Raw genomic sequence first — 26,826 nt, 5'->3', positions numbered from 1 at the left:
TAGTCAGTGACGTCTACTACAATTAAAGCTGCCCTGTAGGTAAATGATTTAGTTTAGATGAATGAATTATGCTTTACTAGTTGCAGATCAAGGGCTATGACCAATTCATTGTACACTGTAATTCTTGCAGGGATTAAAAAAAAAAGCTGTTGCTCTGTGAGATCTCCTGAATAGGTTTCCTGTTCTTCTGGAAAGCCTCTTTTGGAGCAAAGAGCACAATGCATAGACTGTTATCAAATGCAAAATATGACCATGTATGAATGCGCAAATAAAGTGAGAAATGTTTGTGGAATGACTGCAGTATTTACCATTCTTTTTTTGTACTGCCAGTGATAACAAGTGAGAATAACTGATTTTTGTTTTAGCTTTTGCTGTGAAAAACTGGGGAGCAGATTGCTTGGGGTTGAGTGAAGCAGTTTATTATTCTGCTTTGCAGAAGAATATACATTTCTCTATTTTCAAGTGATCTTTTGTTTTCTTTTTAATTCTCACATTGAGGTCAGTTTGTTTTCCTTTTCATGGGGAAATGGGAACAGCATACATTTGTGACTGGTTTTGGTGAATAAACTATTCATGTGCAGAATCTCTCCCTGCTCTGTGTTTAAGTATCACTGTTCAGGTTCTCTATTGCTAGCCTGAACTGTACCTTACATCTCTCACAACAACATGCTAAATGATTTTGAAAGATCAGAAGTGCTTGGTTTGGAAAGAAATGTGAGCTGCACCAGAGGCAGAGCTCCCACAGGGGTCTCCTGGGTTCTGGGGAGTAGGATACATGAAGGAAGGCCCAGCGTGGCTCCATGGGAGTACAATGTGAGGAAGGAGAACATGGTGCAAATAAGAAGTGCTGGTACTTGAAGGCTACCACTTTTTAATTTGTTTGAATGTGAGTGGTTGAATGTGAAGGACCTCAGAAATAATGCAAAATTAATTTTTGATGAGATGCTAGACCTGTGTACAGAAAAAAATCAAATATAGAAGTATTATGTAGAAGTAATCGGATTCATTTTTCAAATGAGACTAGCAAATTTATACTGTTCTTACATTAATTAATACCGAATTAGGGTGCATTTCAATTCTTTCTAAAAAATCCCTAAGTGAAACTTTCAGAATCAAGAACTCAGATTTTTTTTTCACCAGATATTTAGCAAAACTGCCTTAATAGGCAGGTTTCAGCATAAAGACCAGGATTATTGAAACAAATTCATTAATGTTATTGCGACACCTGGGTACGCAGTTATTGGGAGTTAGGTTCGTTAAACATGTACTTTACTACCATTTTCTGCCCAAGTGCAGCCTTGACTAGCTAATCTTCAGTGACAGTAAGAGCCTTGCATCTGTAAAACAACGAATTAAGTTTTCTACCAGTTAAAACTTCGAAGAGCTAGCCTAGTGCACTCACCTATGTCCAAGGAACTATGCAGATGCCTCAGCTGTCATCAGAACTGATTACAGACATAAAGCCTTATAAAAAAATAAAAGCTAAAATGGGAACTGCATATTTAAAATGTGTTAATTTCACATTTTCAAATAATTAAGATTATATCCTCTCATTAATAGTTAAAAGTCTAGTATGTCCATGCTGCAGTTTAATAAACTGTTCGTTGTGTCTCTAAACCTGAATCCAAGGTCTCCCTTTTAACAGTGAACCAAATTCGGTCACCACATCCAAATCCGTAAAGTCCTATTTCCTAGTATAAACAATTATATCTGCACAATGAAACAGTGCAATTTTTTTCCTACATACAAATCTTTCAGAGGAGAAGAAAGATTTTCTTGGCAGGGATCGAACACGTTAATTAGCATTTAAATATTTGTACTTAAATACTAGTTCTTAAATACCCAAAAAGTTATTAAGATAGTTTGGTTGGATAAAATGTATTAACAGTTAACATAATGAAACGTTAAAATATTAAGGACTTTCTGGTTATTCCTCTTCGTGAAGGAAGGAAGTAGGAAGTAGGATTAAGACTCACATAGGGGTGACATAAATGCTACCTCGCCTGGGTGGACATCCTTGTCCTTGGTGGACCTGTATGCTGTTGTCTTTGCGTGGAATTCCAGTAAAGGGATTGTGCTTCATACACATGGATCTTCTAGGTACTCAGCCAAAATCTTCCTTGTTGAATTTGAAAGTTATTCCTTCATTGCTCTCAACAAAATTGATTCAGAACTGGGTTAATCAAAGTGCTAAGTATCACTAAAATATGGGTATGCGAGCTCCCAGCAAATAATCACTTATTCTGTACTTCTGGAGAGCAAAAATATCTGTCTGTCCAGAATTCCTTGATCATTTTCATACTTCCCATATTGTGAAGGTTTCTTATTGCTGGGGGTTTGGGTTATTTTTCTTTGCCTTGAGCTAAATTTCTGTTCCAGTTGAAAATGTCATTAGAAGTAATAAATATTTCTTTGTTTTTTTTGTCGTTTTTTTTTCATCCCATACAGTGTGAAAGGAGCAGATGCTGGGAACGTGATCAGACTATTTGTGCCAGATATTGGGATGTTCATTGCTAGTCTGACAATATGGCTCCTCTGCCGCAACATGTTTCAGAAGCCAGTAACCGAGGATGCAGCACAGTGCAACATGCAATTTGAAAATGAGGAAATGGTATCAAATACACACTTTTATCTGTATGGCTTTTAGTGAGCTTTGGCATTTCTGTCTGAGATGTGTTCTGAAATGGTTTCATGAGGACTGGGTATGTTAAAAAGTGAACTTACTTTCAGGAAACTAACTGATTGGTTTTAAAGTGGAAAAGCTAAAGTTATTATCTTGAGAAAACAAAGCAGAATGTGAAAAGTGGTAGGTATGCTACAGGATTTTTCAAATCATTTTGAGTTAAGAAACAATCATGACAATTGATCACAATTTCTTCTTCACCAGAGCTGCTGTTTAAGTCTGCCAAGGTTGTTCTGCTGCAGTTTCTTAGATAGCATCCCTACTTCCAAATTTTTTATCCAAGAATAACAGCAGTGTCTGAATGACTATCAGAAACTGCTCTTAAGAGAAGGGAAGAGAGACTGTGCATTCAGTTCATGGAAGGAGTTACCTAAAACTGTGGTCATACTGAGTGAGCTTGAGGATGATATTGGGGAATGACTTAGCTGGAAGTGTTGATGTGTTTGCTGTGTATTTTACTAGTGGGAAGAAGAATAGCAGAGATATTGAATGCAGAAAAATCCACAGAAAGGGGGAAACAAGTTTATAATATAAAAAGCCACAGTGGGAATTTAGCCCAGGGTACAGAGAAATTCCTACTACTAATCTTAACATGTTTTTTATCAGGCTGTCTAGCATGTCCTGGGTCTCATTTTCTGTCTTCTTTTACATGGGTGGAATGTTTTTTTCTTTACTCTCAAAATGCCATTTTTAGGGGAGACAATTTCAACTTGCTCATTTCAAATAGAAATTGAAATGAGTAAAATATTTAGGGGGATCAGTTGCCCATTTTGGTGCCACTATATAGAGTAAAAAGAGGCCTCTCTGCATGTTGCCATGTTGTCTGAATTGTGGCAGTGCCAGAAGCTGGTCAGGTTTCTAGCACATGAGAGATCAGTATCAGGACTGTGCTTTATACTCAGTTGCAGCTGGAATTCTTATGGGCTTTCCTGGCAACTGAGGATTGCCTGAAGGCTGCAGCTTTTTAACTACACATTGGAGGACATGTAGGTTTGATCTGATGAGCATATGCAAGATTTTGTGTCTCCTGGAACCTGGTTTTATCAGCTCTGAATCTGCTTTATCGTCAGAGCTGTGCAAAATGAATTTAGCAGCAGGCCAGAACCTTGGGCTATACCCAGAAGTGGAGATGTCTGAAGTATTAAGAAGTGTAACTTATTAGCATGGTTTGTGTTCAGTGCTTCTCTTAAAAGAGTTTCATTTTACCAAAGTGGGCTCTAACAGACTTTTTTGAAACCCTTGATATCCTGAAAAGAAGGCATGCATATGCATAAAACAGGAGTAATCTGATGGCAAAAATTCAGAAGAAAAATAAAAGGCCGTGCTTAGGTTCCTCTGAACCTCGATGATGATGCTTAGATATTCACTTCTTCTTTGTTTCAGAGATGAACCTGAGCCTGGAGAGTGGGTCAAAGGGAGCTCAGTCTACTGGAGAGGATGGGTGCTGGCTTCCAGGCAGGGTTCAACAGTTGTTTGCCTGGAGTGCAAGGGAAAAACTGAGCTAACAAACACTAATTACATAACATGGATCGTAGCTTTTTATTGGGCTATCTTGGACTGGCTACTTCAAGGCAATCCACCAGTGCAACTAAAAAGTCAAAATTATTCCACAAAGGAAGAGTGGGAAGGAGAAGAAAAGTCCAACTGCAAAGAAATATTAATATTGGGCAAATAGAAATATGTGTAAATACATTTGACTTCTTCACATCAAAATCCAGTGAATATTATTTATGTTCTGTAAACTGTATGTATTACAGAATATTTAGTGAACACAGCAGCTGTGTTTAGATTTAGTGACACCCAAAACTCCAACACAGGCATATTTTTTAAAAAAGGGATAATATTTGGTGATCCCAAATGCTTTAGAAAATTCTGATCTTCACAACTGAAATGATGAATCTGTATCAGAGTAACCTGCTTGTTTTTTAAAGATTGAGTGAAATGGAGAGTAGAAAAATTAATACCTATCAAACATATTTTTCCAAACTTCAGTTTTCTCTTTCTAGATGCCTGCACATAACATTCTGGAATAATTTCTGCTATTTAGGAGGAGGCGAGAGAAGCAGCTGAATCTGCTAGGAATATGCATTTGGCAGGGCTGACTGTAAGGAACCTAATGCATATGCAGAGCATGCAGCTGAGTGTCTGCATTTGGGAGAATATTGGCATGATCTAAAATGAGTCCAAACTGTGTAGATTTCACATAATTTTCAATTCTTCCTTGATAGTGTACACTGGAAAAGGGAAGACTAAGTAAGTGACCAGTCCTTTGAATTCTGCATTAGCCAACTGATGCCTATGGCTGTATGTTGTTGCAGCTTGTTACTGGTGCTGTAACTCCATTGAATTAGAAAACACAGAATGAGTTGCAGCAACAACTGTCCTACAGAGAGACACTTCAGGAAAAATGTTGAGCTTGGTACTGTGCCTTCAAGCGAAATAGTCCTGGGTTTGTTGAACCAGCCCTGTAGCCAGCTCTAGAGTTGAAAAGCTTTGGCTGAGAGTCCTTGCCATCAGTCATCAGAGATTCGTGGTACAAGATTTTGTTAAGAATGCATCAGCTGATTTAAACAGGCTTAGCAGAGCCATAAGAGAGGTAATTTTTCAGGTTGCTAGATGCCTAGCCTATAGAACAGATGGTTCTATAAATCAAGAAATCAGCACTGTGAATTCCAGGCAAAAGCAGAGTATCTTGAAGCTTTACTTTTTTTGCATTAAATTATTTACACTGAACGATTCTCAGAGCTCTTTGCTTTAGGGTAGAGTGAAATTCTAAATTTGCTAAAACTGACCTTTTCAAAGGTCTGTGTGAACCCATCACATTTCAGTTAATATATGGGCATACCATAAAAATGCCTGGAGTTGAGTAGCAGTTTGTGATACTCAGTTATGTGTGTTTCAGCATGGCAGTAGCCTCTAGAAACCAGGCAGAGAGTACAATGGATCAGATTGCCCATGGATTGAGATGCAATTCAAAACAATAAAAAGTATCAGAATCCAAATTAAGGACAACAAGGGTTCACTGAAAAATGGATGTCTTTCTTCATTGTGCTGCATCCAACTTTAGGGAAACAGAACTCCATCACAAAAGTGTATTCTATAGAACAGAAGTGGGGGGAGGAAGCTATGAGGCAGTGAGACTCTCAATTATTTGTAAGTAATGCTATCCCAGGAATAAGCAAAGAGTGTGGTTTTAATTAACAGTGAGTCATGAAATAGGAAGGTCTGCCAGATACCAGGCTGCAGTCCAACTCATTACCACCCCTAAATGGTTGCACACTTGGAGCAAACGTGTCTGCAGGCCTTTTTATTAGGACTTAGAAAATTTAAAGCAGGTGAATTCAGCTGGAGACAGGCCTGGATTGGAAATGCTGAAAAGCAAAATGCCAGTCACAAGGTGTAAAAGGTGGAAGAAAATAAGAAAGAACAGTTAACTCCCAGCTGCAGCTGAAAGTATGACATTTTTGATTTGGTACAGATGGTGGTTTATGTGCCAAAATGCAGATACAGTATATACAGTCTGATAGGTATTAGAAAGGAAGAGGCTTTTTCTTGAATCTGTGGATGAATTGCCTAATGCTTTAAGTGACAGTGGCAGGGAGGAAACTCCTCTGCAATTGCACAACATAAACTTTAGAAAAGGTGTGGATCTTAATTGAATAAAACAGTTGTAGTCTTCAATGCAACTTCCTCCCACTTGCTGTCTTGCCTATTCAAACTTGTTTCTCATCCATGATCTCCTAGACCACTGGGTCTGTACTTTGTCCCATAATCTGAGGCAAGGTTGGTTCCAGAGCCTCCACACCTGTTCTTTTGTTTGGCAGAGATTTGTTTGGGATCTCAAAAGGGAAAAAAAGTAAAAAGAGGAAATCATTTTAAAATAAACTAAAGTTTGAGAAGAATGTGAGGACAGCTTGACCTGGAGTCAGGATACTGGACTCTAATCAGAGGACTAGCATCATTCTCACTTCAGCCGCAAACTGGGTTTGTGTCCTCAAGTCTATTACTTCGTCTCTCTCTCGGCTTCTCTGTCCCTTGACACATAGAAGCAATAAAAATGCTCATTTTCCTAGCTTTGTCTTTCTAAACAGTGACAGGGCTATTTGTGCTATGCCTACATTGGGCATGTAGTACGTGGAGAGCTCTTATTTGGTCCAGGACTCCCAAGTGTAACTGTAATACATACAGGAGAGAACAGACAGGCTCTGAGAAGTGCACATGTCCCATGCCTTGTCCAAGGACATTCTATCCTAGAAATTGCCCATTTAGACCAATATCCTTATCCTTAAAGTAGCTGGTCCCTGCTGAATAAGGACAGCAGCATGTCAGAGAATACCCTTTTTCTCCCATCTCCAACATTAAAATTTATATTGCTCTCTCCTAGTGCCAGAATGACTTTAATCCTAAAACGTGTGGTTTCAAATCCCTTCCAAAAAAAAGTTGTTTATAATTATAGCTATTCTGGATTATCTTGTTAAACATATAATTACCTAGACCCTTTTAAAACCTCATTAACTTCTTGGCTTCAGTGGCGTCATGAAGCAAGGACTTCCACAATTTAATAAGTGCTCTCTGATTTTATTTTGAATTTAACACTGTTTAATTTTATGGAAGGTCTCTTGTATTACATGTTATTAAACAGAGTGAGATAGTTTAAGGGAAATCAAATGTATTTATTATCTTCCATATTTGTCCTTTTAAAAGTAAGCAATCTCTGTTCTTTTTTTTTTTCCAATTTCTTCTGTCATGTTAATTAGGGTTTTTTTTTCTGAACAAGCTATAGGTCTGCAATATTCATTTGAGCTACAGGGATTATCAGTTTCTCAGCATTTCAGGCAAGGTCTTATTGTAGATTTAAATGATAGTGTTATGACATTCATTATGAGGTTCAGAGATTTGGGGGTTGAACAATTCTACTGCTGTATCACCTACCTGGATGTCCTGTGTAATATGGATACTTAGTTCAGCTTAGAGCACAGCTCTGAGAAAGCTCTGATGTCCCAGTCTTTGCAGTTGCTAGACCCTTGCCATTTTTCATTCCTTCAGATGCAGAGTTCTCCTTTGAGCAGTTTACAGTGGTGTCCATGACCCTGTCTACATGACCATGACATTTTTCTTAAAGCCTGTGATGGGTTTATTTCTCCTAAGATGATTTATTGTTTTGTGTTTATCTTAATTTAATTTGATTTTACCAGAATCAAACATTCACCTGACCTGATTAGCTCTCATTGATGTGGAACACTTTGACCCTGATGTCTCTAAACATCGTCTTCCCATATGCAACTTCTTCTCCTTCAATAATTGCTTCTTTTCAGAGACAGAAAATTATGGCTATTGTGGGAAATATTGTGGAAAAGAACTTCTTAGAGAAGATTGGAACTTTTTGGCTACTTTGAGCTCCCTGATGACACCTCTTTTATTTCTCATCTTTTTTTTTTTTCTCATTGTCATCTGTATTTAGCACAACATTGGCTTACCTTTTCCAATTGGTTATAAATGTTTCTTTGATTCTGACCTCTGGAGAACTGGTCCAAACCTGCTTGGTCTTAGTGTGCTTTGAACATGGTGTAAGTAGGATTTAATACCTTATTTCTCTGGTTCAAAACGGGTAGATGAGGCTCCCTTATCTCTTTGCTCCTGATGTTTGTAGTGGTGAAGTTTGCCAGACCTTACACAGCTGCCTCCCTCGGTAACAATTCTAATGCATCTCATCTTAACAAGGGTCAAAAGTTTACAAGTTACATTAGCTTCTTGGTTTGATGCACATGTCTTTGGATAAGTCTTAACACAAATACGTAATTACACTGCAGCAGGCTACAGCTACATAGTACTACACAGTGCAGTGCATTATGTATCACCAAATGCTATTAGCCTGTTCGGCATGAAACTTTAGTGTGCACCTGTCCTGTTTTGGTTAGAAACATCCCATGATGCAATTTTTCTTGTGGCATCTCTTCACCGAGGTTAATAACAGTTCTTCATTCCAAATTTTGAGATACAGAGTTATTAACCAGGAGCTGAAAATCCTGGAATACTGGTGCCTTTGGACAGCCTAAGTGATGAATAACAGCACAAGAAGGAATCTCTTGGCTCACAGAATTTAATCTGCTGCTATTGCAGGCAGCTGTATCACACAATTCCCTCTGGAAGGTAGGAAGCACTGTCTTGAAAACAGGGCAACTTTTCTTCATCCCATTGCTGCTGAAACGACCCCGTTCTGTAATTTTGCTTTTCTGTTGGTTAGAAAACATCTAATTTAGATTGCATGTGTATTCATCGCTGCATTATTATAACCCTTTTAGTTCTTCTGCTCTTTTGCTTCAATACACTGTTTTCTTCTCTAGCATTTATTTCTCTGATAGTTTGGGGGAAAAGAAAAAAAGAATCTTTCCTTAAAGTTTGGTCTGCAAGACGAAAGAAGACCAGTAGTTTTGGATCGTCTTGTAGATTAGAAGTCGCATTCTCTTGTTCATCCCAGTAATCTGAAATTCTTCAGGGTGGTACTGGTGAAGTACACAAGCCACTTCAGTATGAGCTGAGGCAATACTGAAAATAACCACAGCACCATGGTTGGGCTATTTGTTGTCCTTCTTAGGAATATGCATAATGGTACAATGTGTATATTACTTGAGCCAGGAATTACTCCATATAGGTGCTATGTGGCTTCTTATACCTGCACTAGCTTAGAGTTTGTACTGAATTGTGCCTTATAGTCATAACCCAACTTCCTATTTCCTTTTCAGTGAAAAAACGCGTTTAATCATCCCAAAACAAACCACCAAACTCTGCCTGTGAGTTCCTCTCTCTTTGGCATTTGGCTTACATGCCTGACAGCTTTTTGAAGTCAAGATGTGAAACTGTGTTTCCATATTGGCCAAGTTGAGTTTTGTGCTGAAATCACTTGGTGTTTGCTCAGGTGCAATGGGTACACTGGGAAGTGAAAGAATCTTTGGCCCTTTCAGTACAATATCTATTGTATACAGGATTTAATGAGTTGCCTTCCTGTTATCGTGATTCAGAACTGTGCTTTTCTTTATTAATTTATTTTTCATTTCCTCTTAATGCCTCTGTCCCTATGTGCTTCTGGTAAATAGCTGATCTCTTTTTTTTTTGTAATGAATGACTCTTTCCTACAGGAGATTTTACTGCGGAAGTGTATGTATGTCATTCATTACTATAAAACACTACAAACACGTTGAAAGTTATTTCTGATAGTACATCACTGACAAATTTATCTAATATTACCTAAGCTTTAGCACACTTAAGATGTATTAGTGATAATTTTTTTCATTAAGATCTATATGACTTAAAGTTAATTTAGGATTTTTCTCTCCAGTAATTCGGTTGAGTAATATAAATTATTAAAATAAACTGTTTAAATTCCAAAAAGGCTCTATCTCATTAATGCACACCTACCAAAATGTTCATTGCAGTCTCACACTTGATTAGTTCAGCTCATTTTGCAGGGTCTTTCCCTGAAGTCAGATGGTTTTCTTTTTCTATCCTGGCTTGCAGTCCGCAGCCTTCCCTCCCCTCACAATCCCATGCGCGTGTAGCGTGGTGTTCCCCTCTGGCTTTCTGTAGACCAGCCTGAACTCCCTTTTGAGCATCCCATGTGCCTTGCACAAGATGACCTTAGAGAGATGCTCTTGCTAAGCAGCCCCATTTCTGTAGGGATCAAGTTGAATTACATGTGGTAATTGTTTATGTGGAAATGTTTGAATTTATTTTGTGGCAGGAAAAGCAGGGACATCTGCTTCTCTCTCACATGCTGATGCTTTCAGAACAACAGTGGAGTTCTTCTACACTTTTTTGCAAAATTGGAAATTCAATAAATGATTGCCTTAACATGGTTTAGTATTGACTACAGGTTAAAACCACAATCATTTATATCACATTAAAAGCTTGCAGTTCCTTTGATGATAAAAGAAGTAGTGGTTAAATTTCTTCTTTGGCTTTTGTGCTCACAGCTGTGCCTGACTAAAGAATACTGTGTTATTTTGATTATTTTTTCTATATGCACATATGTATGTCCTGCTTCTAAAGGCAAGTACTTAAATTAAATCCTCCTACTGTTGTAAGTATCTCATATTTAAAGATAAAGGTTGGAGACCTTTTTTTCCTATTTTTATAGGAAACTTAAAAGTATGAACTCAGTCACATAATAATAGGTTGACTGCAGCACCTTAGTTATGATGGAGGCAATTGAACTAAAACAGTATGAGAGAGAGAGTCTATTTCTATTGTTCTGCTGGTATATTTGAATCAAAAAGCTTATCTCAGATCATTCCTAAGCCAAGCCATTCATTACATGGGTTTTTTGAAATGAGAAGGTAGTTCAGAAACTTGGGCATAGTAATGGCTTGAACAGTCATATAAAAGATGTCTGATAAATAGTATCTGTGCTGCTTTATCACAGGTATGGAATAAAAATATGATCCCTGATTAGAGGGAAAGAAATAGTTATAGGAAGTGTTATTTTAGTGAGAGAATCACGGTTTTACAGTAGCAGTGTTAGCAGGGTGCTGTGAGTGTGTGCCTCAGGGCACATAAACTGTGGGGCAGCATGAAGACAATCCAGCCCACTTTAAAGAAACTGGTGTGGCCGTCAGCAGTAGGGGTTAGAAGTCTGCGCTGAGGTCTGGGATACTACAGCTAGAAAAGTTCTTATGAAGATTAACATTGGCAGAAGGAGAGAGACCATGAGGCTTGTGTTATGGCTTGCTTACTCTCGTATCCTTGCAAAGCAGTTGCAACTCTATGTTCTGCAAGCAAACCACACACCTTCATGCTAATGTAGACCATGATAGCACATCTCTTGTATCACCTGCAAGAAATCAAATGATGTACCAAAATGTATCACTCCGTCCTCCTGCCAAACCTATGTACCTGTAGCTGTTTGGGTAAGGCTTGGTGAACTTCACTCAGCTTTCATTTTCTCACTCCTCTCTGTTTGTTTCCTGGTTCTGGCTGTGAGGAAATGTCAAAATACTGAAAAGAGGCTATTTTTACAACATTTATGAGCCAACTGGACGGAAGGAGCACCTGAACTCACATGAGAACTTACTGTTGTGAGCTTAGCAGTGCATGCTTGAGAGGTCTCGATAATTAATGCGATGTATTCACGGGGATAGAAGTTGTGTCCATTCTGAGGCTTGCATATCCTTAGTTGTAATAATTCTGGTTAGTTAAATTGTGCTGCTGTCATTATTTGAATTTTTGAAGGGTTTAATTTATGTGTCCTCTAGAATTGAAAAGTCAATAAAGGAGCAATTTTGTGTTTTCAGACACAATACCATTAACCGTAGGTACGAAGTGTACTGAAGCAAGAATGGGTTTTAGGTTAGAATTAAGGCTTCCTGTTAGTAAATACAGCTCTGGGACTAGAGGATATCTCTGTGCAGTAGTGTTTATACTGTACCAGATGAAACATTTAAAAGTTGGATGTTGAACAAGCAACCCCCAAAGTAGCTAATGGACATTCTGGCCCTGGCCACAATAGTAGCTGCCATAGCTGCCACAGGAGCTGTACTGTTTTCTTGCCTGTTCTCTATCTCAGTTTGTCAGTTTAAAAAAGTGTTGTACAATAAATACTCCCGGGACTTCCACATGATTGCTAAAAAACCTAAACTGCATTTAGTTTGTTTATAGAAAGTCCTGAGGCCCTGCTCTGCAGAGCAAAGGTCATGGAAACACATGTTTACGGCTTCACAAATGCTCTATACTCCTTGAATGGAGAAATTTATTTGATTTAATCAGCATCCACAGGGATCCTGTAATTGCATAATAGGTAATTTATTATGGAAGTAAAAGTATTTTTCTAACTGTAGCCTATGTAACATGGTTTTGTAGTTTTAGACTAATCCACATAGTTAAAAAGAGCTTTGCAAAACAGTCTGACTGGAGTAATGGTGTTCTGTGATGAGCGCCTACTTGTATGGCTGTTTAATCCTTTGAAAGTGTTAAAACAACAAGCACATTATCACCATGTTGGATGTAAAAACTGTTAACTGTTTGCCTGCCTTCAGCAACTTGAAGTGCTCAATGTGAGAAACTGGAAAGCCAGCCCAGATAATCCAGCTAGAGGGTGGTGAATATGAGAGTGGGGGAATCCAAAGTTTGGTTTTTTGACATATGCTGGAACATGGCCTTTCAGCTTCTTCAGGAAAGGAAGAAGGCCTTTCATCTTGGATATTGACTTACAAACCTATCTGTTTATACACAAAAAAAAAAAAGTCAAATCTATAGTTGTTTGACTATCATAGTCTTTTTACTGAAATAATCATTAACTGGGTCATGAATGACACAGACAGAATAAGGCTAAGAACTATGGTATTATCCTTAAAAGAACTTGCAGATAGGGAAGAGAGATGAGGAATTTAACCCACCTCTTGCACGTATTATGCTGGTGCAAAGCCTGGGTCTCTGAAACCAGGCAATCCTTGCACAGCCTATCATTGATAATTCCAGGTGTGCTGAAAAGTTGCAAAACAACATGTATCTGTTCTGAAAAAGCTATGTGGGGTATTATGGTTGTTGTTGATAACCCCATTTGCTAGCTTGTCTTAAACTGAGGAGAGTGATTGAAGAACTCCAACTCCAGACAGACTTTTGCAGTTTTAGAAGGAAAACTTGGGAAATCAGTTTGGTATTTGCTGGGGTTCTGAATGCTGAAGTTTTCTTTCCTACATCTGATGACCTCAGTGACACCAGAATTAGGTTTTTCTGCGTTTCCTGTGAACGTTTGTGATGTTCTTACTTCATTCTTGAACTTGGAATTAATATTTTCATATATAAATAAAAATGGAAAAAAGTTAACCTGTTTGGTAACTCATCAACCTGCAAGCTTTTAGCTGTGCTTGAATAAGCCTCAGTCCATGGAAAGTTTGCACCATCATCTCCTTCTCAGCTTTAGTTATATCCTGGCCCAGTGAAACACTCTCTTCTCTAGTGCTTCTCCCTGGGCGTGCTGTGTCATATGTGTCAGTATTAGATTATTAATACTGAACTCTTAAGGCAAAATGTAGCCTAAAGGTTCTTCAGATCAATGAAGCAAGAGTGATTAGCCTGGTAAAATTAAAATAATATGGTCCTAATTAGGATAGAAATTCCAAAGACCAATTTTGAGGAGATTAAGATGTGCATTTGGGAATTTGGCACCTGAGGTTTGGAAGGCAGGTGAGGGTAAGAGACAGAAAAGGATATCAAGTCTCACCTTTCACTGGGATGTTTTTATGTGGTTTCCTTGCTTCTGTGTCCTCCTTTTTATTTTGCTATTTGAAGGTAATTTGTGTTTTCCTCCAATTCATACTTAAAAATATTTAATTTTCCCACAAGAATATTTTTGTCTTCTGCTTGGAAAATATTTTATTGTCTTCTTTTGTGACTCTTCAGACTTTTATTTCCTGTTCCTGTATAATTAAGTGTTATATCAGCAATCTTAAGCTCTAAAAATATATGAATCATGTCTTCATGTTTAACATAGATTCACAGTATTCAAAGAGATGTGAATCCTGACAACCTCCCATGAAATCACTTATTTATTTTGAAATTATTCCCATACATGTTTTAAGTAAGTCTGTGTTTTAGTGCATATTGTCTTCAGCAACCTGAAGGCACTAGCTGAAGAAATAAGGCTCTCCATCACCTAGACCCATGTATAGTAAGCATGCTGTTTCATAACCTTTAAATGTCCACCAGTCTCACTCATTCTCTTTGTTTGGGATCTGAAGATTATTGAAGGTTTCACTGTTCACTGGTCACATTAAGCTCAAGGCACAGAGCATTAGACCCGGTCCAAGAGGAGCAGGATTGGGCCCAAAAGGACTGGATGAGGAGCAGGTTAATCTAGTAATTACAACACAATCAGAAATGATCATAACTTTTGCCTATTATTTAACTTTCTCACTGAAACAGCTGAAGAGGTGAAAGTGAGGGCAGAATGTATTGCTCAGCCCCCTGTCAGCATTGTTTCTGAATATTTAATATTTCCTATCCTTTAGATAGGAAAGCTCCTATCCTTTAGATAGGAGCTTAGATATGAGCAGCAGTGATGAATGGACAGAAAACCTCTTCGTGCTGCATGGCTCGAAATGTGGGGACTGCATGTTTGGGCTGCCATCTCTCTATTGTTTTGCATAACGATCTAATAATTCCTATGTTGAGAGCTCTATAAGTGAATGGTGACAATAAGAAAGCAATTAAAATTCTACTGTACTCCATTTAAAATGGGTATAGCTAGTGAAATAGTGATAAGTCAAAGAGAAAGGTAGATTTCCCAGATCAGCCCTCTGCTGTATTTAATACATGTTTCATTGTCTGTAAAATAGAGACTCTTGAGAATAAGTAGGCTTTTTTTTTCTTCCCTGGGCATTCACAACGATGTGAAAGCTCTAAAGTAAGAGAAGATAGCTGGCAACAAGCTTAAAGGTGAAATGAAAGAGTCTATAGGGAATTTTATTCCTATGGGAATCCACATAATGTAATGGTACAGAAGAATTTGGTTAAGTCGGCTGAGAGTTCATGTGTTCCTACTGCAATCTTATCTGTCAGTGTGGAATTTTTTCTGCCAAAGGTCACCAATAAATATAAAACTGCTATTCTGATGAAAAATACCAATAGTCTGTCTTTCTTACTTTCACACAGAGAGATACGGCTTGGCTAGAACTAACGTTAGCTAATTCAAGTTTAAATTAGTGCCAAAGAAGCTATTCTGTATTACACCAAATGAGAACCTGGCTCAAAACGATTACCTTTTTTTCTTTTTTTTTAATATGCCCCTACATCTCTGTGAATGACTAATTTTTCCATAAATTGTGTCTTTGTGGGGGCCTCTTGCTAATCCTTCAGATTCTCACTGTGGGTTGATGATTTAGTCTACATCACTCAATAGCTGTGTATGTCTTCTGGTCTCCAAGATACGATGGAGACTTGATGGTGAAAACCACTGCCAAATCCTAACAAACTGCTTAAGTATGACGGGCCTTTACATGTTTCCTTATTTTCTCTTTTCCATTGTGTAGTTCTAAGCCACTGGTCTTATTTTCTGCTAAATTGTTGTAGATCACTCAAGCTTTCACTAGTTCTCTCTTACTCACTTTTTCACCTTTTCTTTCACTGTCAGTGAATCTCACCATTTCTCACTGTCTCCCCAATTCTGTGCTTAGTGTATTTTTTCTTTCTCAAACTTCAGTCAGCAATGAGCTATCTGTCCATTCATTTTAGGGCTTGTTGCCCTGTCCCAGATCACTCTTACTCGTGCCATTCTAGGTCTTGCATTTGAAGTTTGAGAAAGGGTTAATGCAAAAGGGTTTGAAAACTGACATTTATTGAGCAACATCAACCATGAAGGGACTTGTGCTTACTGGAGCTTATAACTGAAGCCATTGAGGCAAAGAGGCATTTAAAAGATAGTGGATAACAATATGCTTATCTTGCTAAGAATGCTGAACTAACCAAACTAAAGTTCATGTAAAAATGAAAAAGCAGACTGTTGTGCACATGTGGGAGGACTGCAGCCTTTCTCAGAGACAATGCTTAACATCCTTTTATTTTGAGGCAGATCTGAAGTGGGAGCCATCAATGCACAACTCTGGCTTTAGTGCATCTTTCTTAGCTCTCACTGCTTGGGATAGTCAAGGGTTATAAGAAGACTTCATTGTTAAATAATATATGTGTGGTTTTTAATTTCAAATTCCTTTATGTCTCCCTCTCTCTGTTTTTTGCATTCTATTTTTCTTTCCTTCCTTCTGCTTTAGGCTGCAAGAGAAAAATTAGAGCCAGATGACGCTTTGATGTATGAAGAAGATCTGGATGACGAAGACTGTGGAGAAGCAGAATTTGAGGAAACCATGAAATTAAAACTGCTGCGTAGAATTGCCTCCCTAGCATCCAGACTGAGGGAGTTTATTGGCAACATGATAATTACCACTGGAAAAGTTGTTGTTACAATTTTACTTGGTTCAGCAGGTTGGTGCATTTGAAAAATTTCCTCAGGAGCCCATTAGATTATACATTTAACAAATGAGTTTCAGCACTTTGGTACCTGTGGGAGTAACAATGGAAATTTTTAAGGGAAAAGAAATTGCTGCTGATTTTATTTAAATTGAATTTTTGGCAGGTATCAGAATATGCTGAGTTGCTTAATTTTTTTGTACTGATACTGTGTGGCCCTATTATTCTGTTTATGACTTTCACAGTTGCTGTTGTATTCAAATGGTGAATGGGGGCATATTATTAATGACTATATGTTTATATATATATTTTTTTTTTTTAAAGTGAATTTATAGATTTGGTTCCATCACTTCCAAGTGTAAAAAGGAACTGTATTCATTAAGAAAAACTAGCAAAGAGTATTCAGTTGACCATGTAGTGTGTAAAAAGACTAATAAGCAGACTTCCTGTTGGTTTTCAATGGAGTCAGTAAAAGTAGTTGTTTTGATATGATGTAGCCAACATTTTTATAACACATTTGACTTAGCACCACATAGTCAGCTACAACCAGAATGGAAGTGTACAAATCACTGAATTCAAATTGTAATCACTGAATTCAAAATTGGATCATGGAGTTGTAAATTAGCTTTCATGTGCTGGCTCACATGTTTGAATGGAGTGTTTACATGTAAAGTATAACTGTATACTAAATGAATAAGTATACCAGTATAAGAAGTATAAAACAAGAGTACAAAAATGTTTGATACTGAATGACAGGGACTGGTCAGGTGAGGCCCCTTTAGTAAGGCAGACTCTTTCTTTAAGGTAAGATTGTCTAACAATCTTACACATAGCCAAATGCAAAGAATGAAATCTAAAAAGGGAAAAAAATAAGTGGATCACCATGATGCCTGACATGAGGGAAGAGAGGTGTGATTAAAAAAAAACTGGAAAACCAAACAAACTCGAAAACCTGATGCCACTCTGCATGGGTGAACATCATCCATGAAAGGTGAAATAGAAGGATCATGCAGCAGTGACAGGGAACAATTTCTTCTGAATGTTGATGGGCAGCTTGCCTGTGGAGCTCCAATACAAGTCAAGAACCGGGAGGTTGTTCAGAGTTACAAAAAGGACTTGAGGTCTGAGAAGCCTGTTTTCCAGAGAGAGACCGTGAACCTTATAAATTAAATACTTCCTTATTTGCCGTGCCAAAAAGATGAAGGGTGATTTAACTGCAACCTGAAAGTACTGACAAAGCGATACCATTTTTTAAGATACCTCATCTAGTAGAAGTGATAATAGGAGCCAACACTTAGGTGGTAAACCTAGGCAATTTCAGACCAGAAATAAGTTTTGAATTTTTCACAGCCAGAGTAATTGACCATAATAAAAACTTGGTTTAGGATATAGTGGATTCTCCTTCTCCAAAAGTGTTTAAATAAAGAGACAAAGTGTCTCTTAGAAAGAACAAGGGAAATAGTTTCAGGCTCGAGGCAGAAATTGCTGGGTTTACAGCACCATAGGTTAAAGACTTGGTCTCAAGTATGATGTGAAAGATGTGATGGTGGAGCTCAGGAAAATGACTGTAGGTACAAGTCCTTACAGTGCCTGGACTCAGCTCAACCAGGGACTGACCCTTGGAGCACTGCCCCCAATAGACATGTCAATCCAGCACCTGGCAAGGGGCAAATCCTCCTGCTGCTGTAGTAGCTGGCTCAGTTGCAGGGCTCAGCTGCAGGGCCAGCAGGCACACTGGAGCTACGAGGCACGAGGAGCCTGCAAGTCTGTCCAGAGGAAGGGGGCTCCTAGATGCATACTAGTAAAAAGCTTAAAAATAAGTTGAGGCAGGCCCCCCTGCTAGCTTTGTTATCATTTCTTTAAATGAGTCCACTGGGCTGCTGTGCTGTCTGCAATCTCTTGTCATTTTCTCATAGTTGCTTCTCTTAGACATGTATGTCTTTCCTGCTTCCTAACTTACTTTTGTGGGTTACCCTCAGAGCATCAGGTCTCCTTTACCAGTTAGGCATTTTCACAAGTGCAATACTCAGCTAAGCAATAGCAAAAACAACATACATGTGTGAGACAGCGGAGACTTTGTCATATGTAAATAACAAGTTTCTAGGAGTTAACAGTGAAAAAAAAATCAAACATTTACTGATTATTCTGTAGATTTTATCTAAATCTCTTACTTTCAGTATATGAATCAGGGTTTTTTTTTGGTTTAACAAGTTAAGATATCTCAAGATTTGTACGAGAAGGCTTTGCACTGTTCATTCATCATGACATTTTAGTATCTTGTACTTAAAATTCATACACTTGTGGTCTCGGGCTGTGCTAGCTGTCCTCGCAGCCACCTTTCTGTTTTCCTCCATGCTTTATGAAACATTTTTTACATAGAAAAGATTCTCAGAAGAAAGCCTGGAGAGCGGTTGCATTCTAAGATATGGTAAAAGGGAATTGAACAAAACAAACAAAAAATCCTACTCTTCTAGTCTCAAAGTTAATAGCAATCTTTAGAGCTAATTAGCATAATTAGTATAATTGTAATAATTAGCATAAATCTAATTGGGTTAAATTTTTTAATACACTTCATTTCAAACTTAAGGTGTAACAAATGCTGATATTTCCCACACTTTTCCAACCCTCCATGGTTTTATTTTTACAGGTATGATGGTGCCGTCTTTGACCTCAGCTGTGTATTTCTTTGTATTTTTGGGCCTGTGCACATGGTGGTCCTGTTGCCAAGCATTTGATCCGCTGATATTCAGCTGTCTGTGTGTATTAATGGCTATATTCAGTGCAGGACACTTGATTGGACTTTACCTGTACCAGCTACAGTTCTTTCAGGAGGTTGTTCCACCAAAAGATTTCTATGCCAGGTGAGAGAAATTCCTTTCCTGTTTAATTGTGGGCACACGATGCAGTGCCCTGTTATCACATGTTGGTGCGAATGATCTTCCACATAATTATTTGACAAATTTTACACATAGCTTCACGTTCAGTCTTGGAAGGCAAAGCATTTCGGATGGAATGGTTTTGAATGATAGAGTGGTGAAAGTCCAGCCTGGGCAGTTGCATGCAGAGAGCTGGAGCAGGTCAGGAGGTGAAGGTGATTTTGGTTTTGGTCAAAGTGTTCGTGAGATTTGAGTGTGAATGATTTGGCTAAGAGAGGAGATAAAGGAAATAGGCAGCAGCATTGATACAAGGGCAGTGTACACATGCACATTTTATTTTTTTTTTTGGTAGAAGAAAATAAATGCTCTGAGGTGTAATGTTATAGTTTCTTAACTATGTGGTGTCATTCTTGTATGCTTAAGGGCATACAAGCCCTTAGCCTTAAGGGGCAAGGGTTGTTGCGGTACTTCCTGTGCTGTGCATAATATTAGACTGTTAATATAAAAAGTCTCCCTGGTCACACAGGACGTACTGGTCTTATCTTCATAGCAACAGCTACATCAGTAAAGTAAAAGAGCAGCATTTCTAGGTACTGCTGCAGTAAATATTGATTTGCTGTGATTTTACTGACCCTTTTATTTTTCACATACTAGAATCTAAAAAAAGATGAAGTAAAGGATGTATTTTTCTCATTACTATTTTTTTTCCTGATGGATCAGGAAAATTGAGGGTTATTGTATGTATTTTTAATGTTGTAGTAATCCTTACATTAAACTAGATGTAAACCTTAACTTTATTTCTAGTAAACTTATTGTTCCTTTTAAGTATTATAAGTTGAAGGTGAAAGGAAATTAGATGTGCTGTGGAGAATCAATTAATATCTCAATGCAGAATTAAAAGCCATAAAATAGAGCTGTCTAGTTGCGGTAGCTGTTACTTTAGTACTTATTTGATATTCTATTTAGTACAGGTTATAGATGTGTGTGCTTTGTGATGTCGTAATTGGTGACTTGATGAGGCTGATTGGGAGGGCATAACGCCTGAAAAATCAGACTTGCTTAGTTTAGGTTCTTTTGTGCCACCTAGAGGTCAACGTAGGAGAATGGATGATTTCTGGTGCCAAGGAGCTGAAATGCTCACAACTTCTCTAAACCCTTTATATTACTTTCTCCTGTATAAAGAAAAGAAAAGGGGAAATGGCTTTAAAAATCTCAACTATTTGACTGTGAAGATATCAACTCACAATTTTTAGCACCAGACAGCAATAACAGTTTCTCAAGGAAAGGAAATATGTGTTTCATACCATTTTGCTAGAATATGTGGAACTCCCTTCATATGCGTCATTCCTGAAGTCCCTTTTTCCTTTCTAGTATTTTTTCTTATTAATTTTAAATTCCTATATTTTTATTTACTTTAAGTTTCAATTAATTTAGTCTCAAGATTATTGTCTGCATTTAGTAATTTAATTTTTTTTAAATAGTGTGACTTTTCATTTTATGATAACATTTCATTGAGTAACAATATGCCACTTTAACTTAGTCATTAATTTTTGAAATGAAAAAATCTGATTGCAAGGAAGTTGCCCCTGCCTCAGTGTAAAATGGAAAAGGACCTTCAGAGTCTGGGTTAAAAAAAGGCCTGGTATTGGACTTCAGAGTATGTACAGAGCTTTTTGTAAGCAGAAAATATTGCAGACTTTCTGTTGAAATAGTACTGTTGAGTACTTTGCCTTTTACACAGGATATCGTATGAGGGACCGATGTTCTAAATTACGTAAGAAATCATGTTTGGATATAGAAAACACCAGTGGCATCAGAAGGTGCAGACTTCTATGTTTCTTTATTGACAGTTCTTTCTGTTGTGGATTTACTTCAATCTACTTTCAGGGAGATGCTTTTGAAGAGCATCAAGACAGGTATTTTCAGTGATGGGAAGCGCAAATCTTAGTGTGAGAAAAAGCCACTAATGATTTTTAATGGTTGGAGTTGGACTGATATATAAGAAGTGGCTAGAGGAGGAAAAACAAGAGACATATATTGGAATGGTGCAGAAAAAAATATTTTAGCATTTTTCATCCTAGAAGAAAATCGATACATTGCTATTTTATGTACCATCTTGGTTTGAAGCTGTGCTAAATATGCAGAGTTCCCATTAATACTAGTAAGTGGCTTTCATGGGTAAATAATATGCCGAGAAAAGAATTTGATTCCCCAAAGTCTTGCTACAAGAAGGACATTGACATGATGGAGCATGTCCAGGGAAGGGCAATGAAGCTGGTGAGGGGTCTGGATCACAGGTCTTATGAGGAGTAGCTGAGAGAACCAGAGTTGTTCTGAAGAGGAGAAGACTCAGGGAGAAGCCTGAAGAAGACAAGGCTGAGGGGAGACCTTATCGCTTTCTGCAATACCTGAAAGCAGGTTGTAGTAAGGTGTGTGTTGGTCTCTTCTCCCAAGTAATGAGTGGCAGGACAAAAGGAAATGGCTTCAAGCTGCACCAGGGTAAGTTTAGATTGGATATTAGGAAAAATTTCTCCACCAAAACGGTCATCAGACATTGGAAGAGGCTGCTCAGGAAAGTGGTTGAATCACCATCCCTGGAGATATTTACAAGATCTGTAGACAAGGCGCTTAGGAACATGATTTAGTGATGGCTTAATGGTTGGACTTTGAGGACTTAAAGGTCTTTTCCATCCTAAATATATGATTCCATACAAAAGAAGGACTTTTATTTCTCTCTAAAATTTTGAAAGCTTGATCCCCAAGATAAGCTCTCCTCAGTTGCAAGGGCAGATGTGAAAACTACTCCTGTTGGACTGCTGGTGGATATTGTTTCCCTTAGCAGAATGTAAGTCCGGTGTTTTAAAAAGCTCCTTTCTGGGTTTGAGTTCTCAAGTTGACAAGAAATGTACAAGTGGTTTCTGATCAATAAAAAATGTGTTTTCTCTGAATAGTAATGCATTCAGCTTGTCAGTGTATCGATTGATTTCAGACTAAATGAAGTTAAACTATACCCAAACAAGTGGGAAAATTCTCAAGTTAACAGTATAATTCAGCTAAGATTTGCATCATCCTTGTGCTACTCCTTCCTTTTGATAACTTCAACTCAAAATTCAGCACTTGTGATTGTAAGAAGTGACTGAAGAGTGTCACCAGAAGAAAGCAGTTTTCTTCAAAGGAATAAACTGAAATATGGTGAATTTACATATATTTGCCCTGAAACCTTATGGGATTGTGCAAACAAAGTACTTCCCCCCTAATTTAGGATATTGTGATAACAAAGCCCTAAGTGTTTGCCATAGTGTAGCAAATGCCATACTAATAGCAACATAGTAAATAAACATGAAAGCATCAATGTCCTACAAAGTTTCAGATCTCCTGGTGTGGCTTTCTGGTTCTGTTTTAGGCAGATAGAAGTGGCATAAACACAAAGACACATTGAAATGCCGTCGAGTGAGCGCTCTGAAGATTGGAAATATATAGGGTACTGAAAAGTCTGAAGTATAGCTGGTGTGCTGGAGGTAGGCATGCTGGAAACAGAGCTTGTAGGATTTACCTGGTTACACTGGTTAATTACCAGCTGATCTCTTGTCAACTAAAATGTCCACACTCAGTTAACTTAATTTATAATAGGTATATTCAGTGTTGGCGTGCTACCATATCGCAAATCTGGTGAATTATGAAGATGGGAAAACAATAACAAGAAGTATCCACTTAAAGCAAAATTCCAAAAATATCGTATTTCTGCCATAAAATTCTTTTCACCTAAGTTAAAAACAAGTCAATGAGCTAAAATTACTTTAGAAATTGTGTACACAGTGTCACAGCCTGAAAAGATACACATTAATGTGTTTGCCATTTTTTATATTGCTGCCTCCTTTCTTCCTGATATTGTTTATTTTGGCAAACGGATGTAATTGGGGAAATGATAAGGCCTTGCCAACATGAAGAAATAGGATCAATGCAGTGGCATGAGGTTTATCCTGAGTCAGTAAAGTTATTCCTGTCCAAAACTGTGCTTATAAGCATATTCATTTAAAGATCCAATATAAATTAAAAGCTATGTGCTTTCTTAGAGTTTAGGTCTGTCTTGTATTGCCTGTAGTTTTCAGGCAAGTAATGTTCAAAAGAGTTTAAATACAAATGATTTCATCTACGGGAAGGCATCACCCTTACAAAGTGAGGCAAACCTAGAAGTCCAGGTAGTGTCATCCATTTCACAGTGCTATGTTATTTCACATCTTCTTAAGTGAATGAGACTTTGGAATTAATTACACAACTGATTGCTTTATTGCAATCTGAGCTGGGAAGTCTAATGTAAGTTGTTTTTTTTTCAAGAGGAAATTTTCATCTGAAAGATGTCTATAAATTTCTTTAAACAAGACTTTTCAAATAGATTTTACAGTAACTATTAATAAGCTTGCTTAAATGACTGTTTTATTTTTCAAGAGAGTGTTGCATTGATATTTGCTACAGATGGTAGATATACGATATTCAGTTTGTTTTCAGATTAATCTGAGATGACTCCAGTCCAAAATCCTCCATTTCAACTTTCATGAAAGCTTTTTTATAGATTCATATTTTGTAGCCCAAATACTCTGTTCAACCAGGCTTATAAATGCTTAAGCACAGTCTGAAAAATATTCCTGGAGTTGTCAGATCAGGTTGGGACATCCAACTGTAATTTTTTTTAGTAAATTAGGGACTAAAGGTACTAATGAAATCCCATCAGGAGAGCAGATATTGCCAAAATATCAAGATGTAGTTGACTGATTACCTTGTTGGAAGTGTCTTGCTTCTGTAGGGTGAGGCACTGATCTCCTGCTCTCCTGCTGCTTTCCACTGGAGCCAAGAGCTGGGCAACGTGTTTAACCTGAGCTGCAGCCACTGTTAATCCTTGCTGCAGACACCTGTCTTTGGCACCTGTCTCAAAGGTGACTCAACTCTGAGGGGCAGAATATTGTTAACCTTGCATGAAATTCTGAGGTTTTGGGGGTTGCCTTTTAACTTGGTCATAAGTCAGCGTTTGAAAAGTTGGAGTATTTAAAGTTCATTTATGTATCCTATATTGAGCTGCTCTTTGGCTGCAGCATCTTTCATGGCTTCTGCCCGGTTTTTTCTTAGCCACTTACCACCATGGTACTGCAGCACCCACTGTCGGGGCAGAGTCCAGACACTTGGATAACTGCCATGTAAAGACACCACACTGCCCTTCTTCTGTTTCCATCATCCTCTATCAACAGAACCACACTTTGTAGCTTCAGAGCATGCTCCAAACCATGCCAGACTAGCCAGCATGTTGGTTACAATGACCAGATTAATCTAGAGAGTCACTATTTCCCTCTTGCAGAGGAAGAGGTGTTAGCTAATTGACCGTATTCTCACAGAAATTTTGCAGCTGAGTTTCACATTAGTTCTGTAATGTACCACATATTAGGAGACTTAATTCTACTTAATTTAGCCTATATGCTTTCTCAGAACTTCAGCTTCAGCTTAATTACATTTTTAAAAAATTATTTTGCAAAGGAAGTGGATGATTCTATAAACAGCTTAGAAATGCAAGTTCAGACTCCCGTCAACGAAAGATAATAATCATCCTTGCTCTTATAATCTCTTTCTAAACTATGAGGTGGCCCAGGGCAGGTGGGCTTATCTGGGCTCCCTTTCCCATGAAAGGTTGGACAAGATGATCTTTTAAGCACCCTTTCAACCTGAGCTATTCCATGATTCTAAGTTCTCTTCTTAATCGTATGATTCTGCAAAAGATATTTTGTTCCCAGATTTTGTGCACCATACAAAATGGGTTTTTCAATATCATGCTAGGAAATCTTTCTATACTAGACAATAAACAGGCCATTTGCTATCAACTAACCATCAGAGTCTGTGCAAGTCTTCTTTTTTTTTTTTTTAATTAACTACCTAATAATGTATATCTGGTATCCAAAAAAGATTGACTATGGTTGGTGAGCAGTTACCATATTTCATGACAGTATGGCAGAACAGTTGATTAGGTGATCCAAGGAGTGCTGGAAATTTCACAGTAAATCTTTTAACCTTCTCCATTTTGATTGTTTCTCCTTCCTAAGGGGAAGGTCTACTAGTTCTTAACAAACCTTGCATATTCTATAGTTCCCTTTTACTGTTTTACTTCACTGTAACAAGTTGGTGTGGTTTATGTTAGAAACTGGTCAAGATGATTGAGAAAGAAAGAGTCCTATTTACTGAATCCTGCTCATAACTTAATTATAAATTGAGCTTTTTTTCAGGACTGAAAAAGGTTAATATGATTTTGACTGTTATTGTGTCTCACAGTTTTAACCATTCTGATAGCATTCCTATCCAAATGTGATAGGAGAACCAGTGGTGGAGTTCCCAAACAGTTGTAGCAAGAAAGCGTTGGAAGCATTGCAAAAATACTCTCTTTTGTGCGATTTACGAGTTAGTTCTGCCACATGGGCATCCAAAGAGTCATCCAAAATGAATTCACCTCTTTCAACACTTATTTAGAGGGATTCCTCAGAGATTCACTCATCAGCAGGCATGTAATAAATGTTCATGCTGTGCTCACTTTATAGCAGAGTTGTACTCAATATTGATTTAAAATGGTTACCTCAGGTTTTGGTAGAAGTCCAGTGGTGACAAGAGAGAAATTGGTGTAAACTTATGCAGCTTTACCAGCAAGAATTTGTAGCCCTTGCTGGTCTTTACATGATTATCAATAACTATCTCTTTTTGCTACATACTGCAGTTCTCTAAAATGAGCAAATTCTTGTTTGTACCAGTAACCCAAGCAACTTTGAAACTCTCTGAAAAAAGTAGCAGATGAAATAGTAAGTAAACTGCAGCATTTGTCTGGAAAGCAGTCCTTCCCACTTCCATCTCCACAGAGTAGCTCTCAGAGTTCACCATAACCACCACCCTGCATCAGGTGCCAAATTTAGCCTTGGAAGAAGCAGGAACAACTTTATTCATGTTACTGAAATTGCACCACTGGTGCTTTACGTCCCTCTGTCTTCCCATGGACTTGAAAGGGATGCAAACTGAGACACATGCTAAGACCTTTTAAAAACAATATTTTTCTGCACATGGGACAGACCAGTTTCCGAACTGTGTTCTGCTGCAGTGGCAAACCTGCCACTGGTGAGTGCCCTGGCAGCCTGATGGGGCTGGCCTTGGCCACAACGGGTTCCATTAGTGGGGAGAGGGCAGCCTTAGTACTCCCAGTGACGAACACGTTGTGTCTGAAAACTCAGTGTAAGCTGCAAACATAAAAATCAGTCATCCTCTCATGACATAATGTTGGTGAACTGCCACTTC

General features: G+C 38.0%; 1 protein-coding gene across 3 annotated transcripts in view; it reads left to right on the top strand.

Annotated features, from left to right (window-relative positions):
• PIEZO2 (piezo type mechanosensitive ion channel component 2) overlaps window positions 1–26,826 on the top strand; it is a 295,169-nt gene that overhangs the window by 157,170 nt on the left and 111,173 nt on the right. For all 3 annotated transcript variants that reach the window (XM_039385318.1, XM_039385319.1, XM_027744595.2), the window contains exons 5-7: window positions 2,449–2,611; window positions 16,441–16,651; window positions 19,284–19,497. In XM_039385318.1, coding sequence (XP_039241252.1) covers window positions 2,449–2,611; window positions 16,441–16,651; window positions 19,284–19,497 — 588 coding nt within the window. The remainder of the gene's footprint in view (window positions 1–2,448; window positions 2,612–16,440; window positions 16,652–19,283; window positions 19,498–26,826) is intronic.

This window comes from Pipra filicauda, unplaced genomic scaffold (assembly GCF_003945595.2).
Source record: "Pipra filicauda isolate LSUMZ 115617 unplaced genomic scaffold, ASM394559v2 scaffold402_size659489_pilon, whole genome shotgun sequence".
NCBI lineage: Eukaryota > Metazoa > Chordata > Aves > Passeriformes > Pipridae > Pipra > Pipra filicauda.
This window is presented reverse-complemented; position numbering and strand designations above follow the sequence as displayed.